We start from the raw sequence: 7,020 nt of genomic DNA, 5'->3' as shown, positions 1-7,020 counted from the left end.
CAGCATGCCTTGCAGCAGCATCATTTCCCAGCATGCCTTGCAGCTGCTGATGTTGGAGGAGAACGCGCAGCAGGAAATGTGAAAGACGCAGCAGCTCCGTGACGGTTCCAACTGGTTTATTTCATTTATTTAACATTTTAATTAAACTTAAACGTAAGATGTTTATATTTTCCGATAGCCATACTAACACATTTGTAAACATATTTATATTCCATTTATTCCAAGCAGCTGCTTCAAACTTTCATGCATGTTTTAATAACTTTATCCAATTTATTTTAATAATTGAGACTTAAATTTGTTTTTAGCAGCACAGATGTTTCCGTGATAAAACACGCCTGGTTTGAGTTTCGTTTTGATCTAATATTAATGTTTAAAACTCAAAAAAGTAGAAGAGATTAAAGTTTATAGCTCTTTACTTTGGTTTTATTGTGAATAAAAACCGAGAAAAGGAAGAAACTGTTCATTTTAAGCCCCCACAATTTTTGAAAGTGCTTATATTTTTTTACAATAATGTTTTCGTTAGTTTAAACTCAAGAAAGTTATATTTATTTATAGTGATAATTAGTTATTTTATGGTTTTTAGCAGAACCCGCTGCAGGAGCAGACAAAGAAAATAACGGAACGGAAAAACTCACCAGTTTGTTTTTCTTCACCGGAAGTTGGAAAACAAACGTCTTTTTGCCGCCAAAACTTCTTATGTTTACCAAAAATGTTATATCTTTTGGTTTAAGAATCCTTTATCTTGTTGTCGGTTGAATAAAACCGAACAGCGTCGCAGTCGCAGATTACCGAGCCCAGCCCACCGGAAACAATCAAGCTAGCAAACAACATAAGTTCCGGTCATCGATTTCAAAGTAAGAGCAACCAAATGAACGTTACGTTAACACGAGAAGTTTCTGTCTCTTGTAAAGCAACACGTGGAACACGATTGATTAAACATTTACTTCTGTACACTCTGAGGTACTCACCACCGTTTTTGTTGTGAAATCTTCTTCAGGAGTTGCATCTCAGTTGTGAAGTCGAGTTGATTAGTTTTATTTTGAAAGTCCAACCAACGTGTTCCGGGACGCGCCTGATGAGTTTGAGTTTAAATCTGTCCCAAAATCCAACAGAATGTGATACATTGTTTTGTTTTGTTCTTCTGCCACCCTTTTGTTGCCTTTAGATAAACTTAAAATACACCAAAGTTAAAATTTTAAAGCTTCTTGTTGTAAAATCATGAAGACCGGACAAAAACAAGCGTAAAGAATTAAACTGAAGAGTTTGTGTCAGATAGGACTTTAAAAACTGTGACAACAAATTAATTTAGCTGCATTTCTTCTGACACCTCGTGGATATTCTTCTACAAATTAGATCTCAGTGACTTAAAACATACTTTTAACAGTATCAAAATTACTTTATTTAAACAAAAAAAATACTAAATATAAAAATATAATAAGTGATCAAGTGAGAGAACGGTTTAAACTTTTTGTTATGTACTCAGTCAGGTCCAGTTCAAAGTCCAGAAGCGCGTGTGGACACTAGCCGAAGGCGCCGGCGGCCTCCAGGATGCTGGCGGCGTGCATTTCTCGGGTCATGTTGGACTTCTCTTTGAGTTTGGCCTGCAGCAGCGTGTGCTGGACCACGCCAATCCTCACGTCCATCTGAACGATCTCCTGCTTCAGCTTCGTCAGGCTCTGCTTAACTTTCACCACCGGAGCTGAGAGGGGACACACGGGGGGGAACAGGTCAGAGGTCAATGGGACAACACCGAGAGCAAATCGAGACCAATGCTGCTTCACCTCCATCAGACATGCTGCTGCCCTTCTCCTCCATCTCCTGCTTCACCTTCTCCAGCTCCTCGCTGACCTGAAACACAAAGTCGTTTCCTGAAGCTGCAGGAGTTCTGCTGGTGTCTGATGACGTGATTTCCAGGTCAGGACTTGGAGTTTCAAAAACTTCATGAAACTCTGACCTCCACTTTAGCCTCGGCTCTGAATTAAACGAATCGCTTCATTTTCATCAACATGTGGACGCTCGGTCCTTCAGACTTTAATTAAATCCACCCAACAGGATTCATCCTCTGCATTTCTGCTTCGCTCTTTACAAAATAAATACTTTTATTATTTTTATTCCTCAGAAAAGTCCCTAAAATATTTAACGTGTTTAAATGAGACTCATTTGAAACTTAAACGGTTTGTGAAGTCTAAGCAGACGGAGTGAAGAAGTTTGTTTCAGGAGAAAATTCACGAGAAAGCGTCTCGTTCGGCTGATTGTTGAAGAAAAACTTGTAAACTTGATTATTTTCCGTCCTCCAGTTTAATTTTTGACAGATTTTATCGTCTAATCCGACAGTTGACCTCATTGTAAAGTTATTTTTCTAAGCTTGGTCTTCATTTCAGAAGCAGCTGTATAACCTGTTTGATGATGCGTTCACTGACCTCAGCCAGGGCTCTGGTTCTCTCCATCACTCCTCCGCTCGCCTGCTGGTACCGTTCTTTGGCCTGGTGGAGGAAGCGCTTCATCTTTAACTCTTCTGCTCAAGAAACCGTTTCATTGTCGGGCGCGCGTCGTGCTCTCACCTCGCTGAGCTTGGCCTGAGCGCTGCGGTACTCCTGGATCAGATGTTCCAGCTGGTTGTTGATGTACTTCTCTCGGCTGCTCACCTTCTCCAGAGTCTTCCCGACGTCGTCCTGCAGCTTGTCCAGGTAGCTCTGAGGAGACAGGGAGGGCGTGAACCTCACAGACCAGAAACTGGGTCTGCAGCCGAGACGAGATTTACGGCCCATCTTGTGTTTTCGGTTCCATCTGCAGCAGGACTCTAAAGTTTGCTGCGAGACAGTTTAAAGTAAAACTGACCAAAGTTTTAAACAGACATCTTGTGTGGAGATATTTTGCTAACAGACAGAAAACTGCTCACTCACAGATTCAAGCCTTGATTTGAGCTCCTTCTTGATGAAAGCGGTTTAAAAAAACAACAACACTGCAGTAAAACTGAACCGGGTCAGTGAATGCACCTTGGTGTCTGTGAGCGATGACTTGATCCCGTCTCGGTGCTGATGCATCTGGTCCAGGTGGATCCTCCAGTCCTGCAGGACATGAGGAACATGAAGGGACCAGAGTTAGAGCAGCAGCAGAGCAGGAAGCCCTGCGGGACGCCTCAGCAGCGCGCACCTTGTTGTCGGTCCGGATGGTGACTTTGAGCTGAGGCAGAACCCGCTCCATCTCCAGGTTCCACTCGGCGGCGTCCACCTTGGACTCCAGAATGTCTTCGGGTTTGGACGACGGTTCTGGTTCCTGTCAGACAGCAGAATGTTCTCAGTGAAGGACCTGACAGGAAGTGGACCAGATGAAATCGTATTTCTCACGGAGTGAGCGGTCCGTAACTTCAGCGCCTCCAGGTCCATCACGGTCTCCTCCTCATCATCAGCTTCCTCCTGACGACACACGACGTCACTACAATCCTTATTTTCTTACAAACGATTTAAACTAAACGTTAAGTTCAACTGGTTTCTGTCGGCAGCTGATCGTGAAACTGAGCTCTGCATTTATTCATTTGGGTTTTGAACAACAAAGCTACACGAAACAAAAACTTTGATTTAATCTTTTAGGACGGAAACGTTTTGGGTCAAATCAGTTTAATAAAAGTAAAACTCACGATTATCTCCTGCTCTACTTTGTGGAGTGTGAGCTCGGCGTCGTCCTCCATCACCGACTCCTCTTCTGTGTTTTCTGTTGGGTACCTGGGCCTGAAACAAAGTATCAGTGTGAACCTGGAGCGTCCTGCCATGAAACCTTCTGAACCTCGTGGTGACGGAGCCCAACTGACGTTTAAACGTAAAACTTCACGACATAATCAGGAGGCTGAACGCAGCCAGGTGAAACATGAAGGGCGACCTGACGGAGTTCTGGAACTTAAAACAGTCAAGAATGTTTTTAATCTGCACGGGAGAAAAGAGGAGAAACGTTGGAGAACCTTCTGAAGGTGAAACCTCTCCTCTTCAGAGCTTCTTCAGCCAGACGGTCCAACACGAAGCAGACGTGTTCGCCTGAACCCGACTTCAGTTTGGAAGGAGGGAAGTCCACCTTCGCTCCCTGAAGGCAGAGAGAAACATCTTCAAGTCTCTGAGATCTCACCGAGGAACCGAGACGTTTGTCTGAGGGTGTCGACTCACGATGGCCCTGAGCTCTGCCAGGATGTTGGACACGGTGGCGTTGGGCTCGTCGTACTCCTGCGGCTCGGCGAACGGCCTCCCCGCCGCGTTGATGAGCCACGCCGCGATGATGGTGAACATGTAGAACTGCTCGCCAGGATTGGACACAAGGAACGGACTGGAGACAAAGTAATGTCTGAGGACAGAAGACAAGGAGGACAGGGTGAAAAAACAACTGTGTGAAACTTTCAGACTTTATAAAAGAAGATCTGCTGCAACAGAGACAGAGAACAATACTTTCATGTTGAACTGGTCTGAACTGTTGGTCTTTATTTTATTATAAGACTTGTGCCCCCAAGTCTCAGCTGCTGTTTGCAGGTCGGAACCTCCTGATTGTCCCTGCAGGTAAAAATCAAATGAATTCAGCGTAAACCAGTCAGCGTAAACCAGTCAGCGTAAACCAGTCAGCATGGCCAGATTCCTCTAAACCTACAACATCTGTGGCGTCCTGCTGTGAGAAACCTGCACATTTTACTGCGGCCTCTTATTGTGGGCAGCCTAAAACTCACGTGTCACGTGGATAAAGTGCTCACCAACAGATTTACACACATTTGAGATAAAAGGCCTTTTTGTGTTCTTAAAGTCTTTGATCTTTGAGGTCAGATCATAAAAAAGAACAAAAGTTTTTGTTTCGTGAAGTTTCCAGAGCTGTCCTCACCTGGAGAGGTTCTTCATGTTGTGTTTGGACAGAACCTCCTCGTAGTTCAGAACCTTTAACTTCTCCAGGAGGTTCTCCATCACCACGAACACCTGATGGACCGAACCGGGCCCGCGGTCATCCTCCTCTCCGCGTCGAGCCTCCTCCGACATCCCGAGCAGTTCACCGGTGGAACAACCGGACGGTTAGTTGGACCCGAAACGCGGTCGGTTCGGTCCTGTTAGCATATGTTAGCTCAGCCGCTCCGTTTTGTTGTACTTCCGGTCGGTTGTTAGGCAACCGAAAGCTAACTGATGCTAACAATAGACATAAATATGTCTACGATGCTAAGGTGGCTAATGCTGGCTACTGTCATGGTTGCATTTTTACAAAATATTTTAAAGTATGCGGATTATCTACTGGATTAAAAGTAGTGGATTAAAGTATCGATATAGATATATACAGCTTTTAGCTTTGCTGTTAATTTTAGCTGCTTCGGTTTGCTTTTAGTCAGCCGCTCTGCCGCCCCCTGCCGGCCGCCAGGAGTACTACACAATTTAAGTTCGGTCAATCATTCTCATCACGTGGGACGCAGCACGATGACGCAACTGGTAGAGCTGCTGCCTCTCAGCGAGCAGGTCCCTGGTTCAAACCCCGGTCCAGGGGCCTTTCTGGGTGGAGTTTGCATGTTCTCACCGTGCATGCGTGGGTTTTCTCCGGGTACTCCAGTTTCCTCCCACAGACCAAAAACATGCATGTTAGACTGATTGGTAACTCTAAATTGTCCCTAGGTGTGAGAGAGAGAGTGAATGGTTGTTTGTCTCGTTTGTCTCTATGTGTCCCTGTGATGGACTGGAGACCCGTCCAGGGTGTCCCCCGCCCCTCGCACAGTGATTGCTGGACATGGGCACCGGCGATCCCCGAAGGTGAATGGGTAGCCAGTGTAGGGAGGCCAAAACTGGCGTGATGTGCTCTCTATAGCCTGTACCAGTTAAAAATCGGGCTGCAGCATTTTGGACCAGTTGTAGACGAGCAATGGAGGACTGACTGATTCCTAACAGAAGTGAATTGCAGTAATCAAGCCTAGATGTTATGAAGGCGTGGATCACTGTCTCAAGGTTCTTTTTGGAGAGTATAGGCTTCAGCTTAGACAGCCGTCTCAGCTGAAAAAAACAGGATTTGACCATCATGTTTACGTGACTGTTGAGTTTTAAGGACGGGTCCATTATCACCCCCAGATTAGTCACCTTTTGTTTCTCTAGCGGGGCTAGAGAGAAAAGGTCAATGTCATGGTTCATGAGTGAGCCATGGAACAGCATGACTTCAGACTTCTTCTCATTGAAGCTTAAGAAGTTTAAAGCCATCCAGTCCCGGATGTCAGCCAGGCAGTCAAGAAGAGGCTGAATAGAGCGTGTGCCTCTGTGCCTCAGGGGGAAGTAAATTTGGCAATCATCGGCGTAGAAATGAAAGGGTATGTCGTGTTTGCGGAAGATAGCACCTAGTGGCAGCAGGTATAAAGAAAAGAGAAGGGGACCGAGGATGGACCCCTGCGGTACCCCCCACTGGAGCGCTGTCGATGCCGAACTAAAATCTTTGATATTGACACAGAAGGTTCTGTCAGAGAGGTAGGACCCAAACCATTTAAGGGCTGACCCTGTGATGCCCACCCACTGCTCCAGTCTAGAAATGAGGATCTTGTGGTCGATGGTGTCAAAAGCAGATGTAAGGTCCAGGTCCAGATATAGGTCCAGGTGTCCCTGAAAGACAAAAAAACAAACACATGTTAAGGATAGAAAAGATAATTACAAATACAAAACAGGTTGAGCAGAGTAAGTAAAGACAGTAGTAGAGTGAACAGTGTGGTCAGTTTGTCCTCCAGCAGTCTAAGTCTATAGCAGCAGAACTAAGGGACAGCTCAGGAAACCCAAGCCGACACTAACTATAGGATTTATCAAAAAGGAAAGTCTTAATCTCAGTCGAAAAAAGTTAAATCTGGTCCTCTGGACATTCAAAAAAACAAAACAAAAAAAATGTAGAAACGTTTCGTCTTTCATCCAAAAGACTTCCTCAGTCAACATACAACCGTTGTACACTCCAGTGGCTTGTGGACCTGCTATCCTCAGTGGCTTGTGGACCTGCTATCTTCAGTGGCTTGTGGACCTGCTTTCTTCAGTGGCTTGTGGACCTGCT

At 45.2% G+C, this 7,020-nt stretch overlaps 1 protein-coding gene across 1 annotated transcript; it reads right to left on the bottom strand.

Annotated features, from left to right (window-relative positions):
- Positions 1-1,451: 1,451 nt before the first annotated feature.
- Positions 1,452-5,003, bottom strand: ift57 (intraflagellar transport 57 homolog (Chlamydomonas)). Its single transcript, XM_037681410.1, has 11 exons — positions 4,852-5,003; positions 4,155-4,329; positions 3,956-4,074; positions 3,638-3,728; positions 3,348-3,416; positions 3,154-3,276; positions 2,997-3,068; positions 2,562-2,693; positions 2,421-2,483; positions 1,782-1,848; positions 1,452-1,699 (listed from the first exon to the last, which is right to left on the bottom strand). The coding sequence occupies exons 1-11, from the start codon at positions 5,001-5,003 to the stop codon at positions 1,521-1,523; spliced, it is 1,242 nt and encodes a 413-aa protein (XP_037537338.1). The 3' UTR covers positions 1,452-1,520.
- Positions 5,004-7,020: the final 2,017 nt, after the last annotated feature.

This window comes from Nematolebias whitei, chromosome 9, assembly GCF_014905685.2.
Source record: "Nematolebias whitei isolate Nwh7 chromosome 9, NemWhi1, whole genome shotgun sequence".
Lineage (NCBI taxonomy): Eukaryota > Metazoa > Chordata > Actinopteri > Cyprinodontiformes > Rivulidae > Nematolebias > Nematolebias whitei.
The sequence above is the reverse complement of the archived record's forward strand: the minus strand, read 5'-3'. Positions and strand labels throughout refer to the sequence as shown.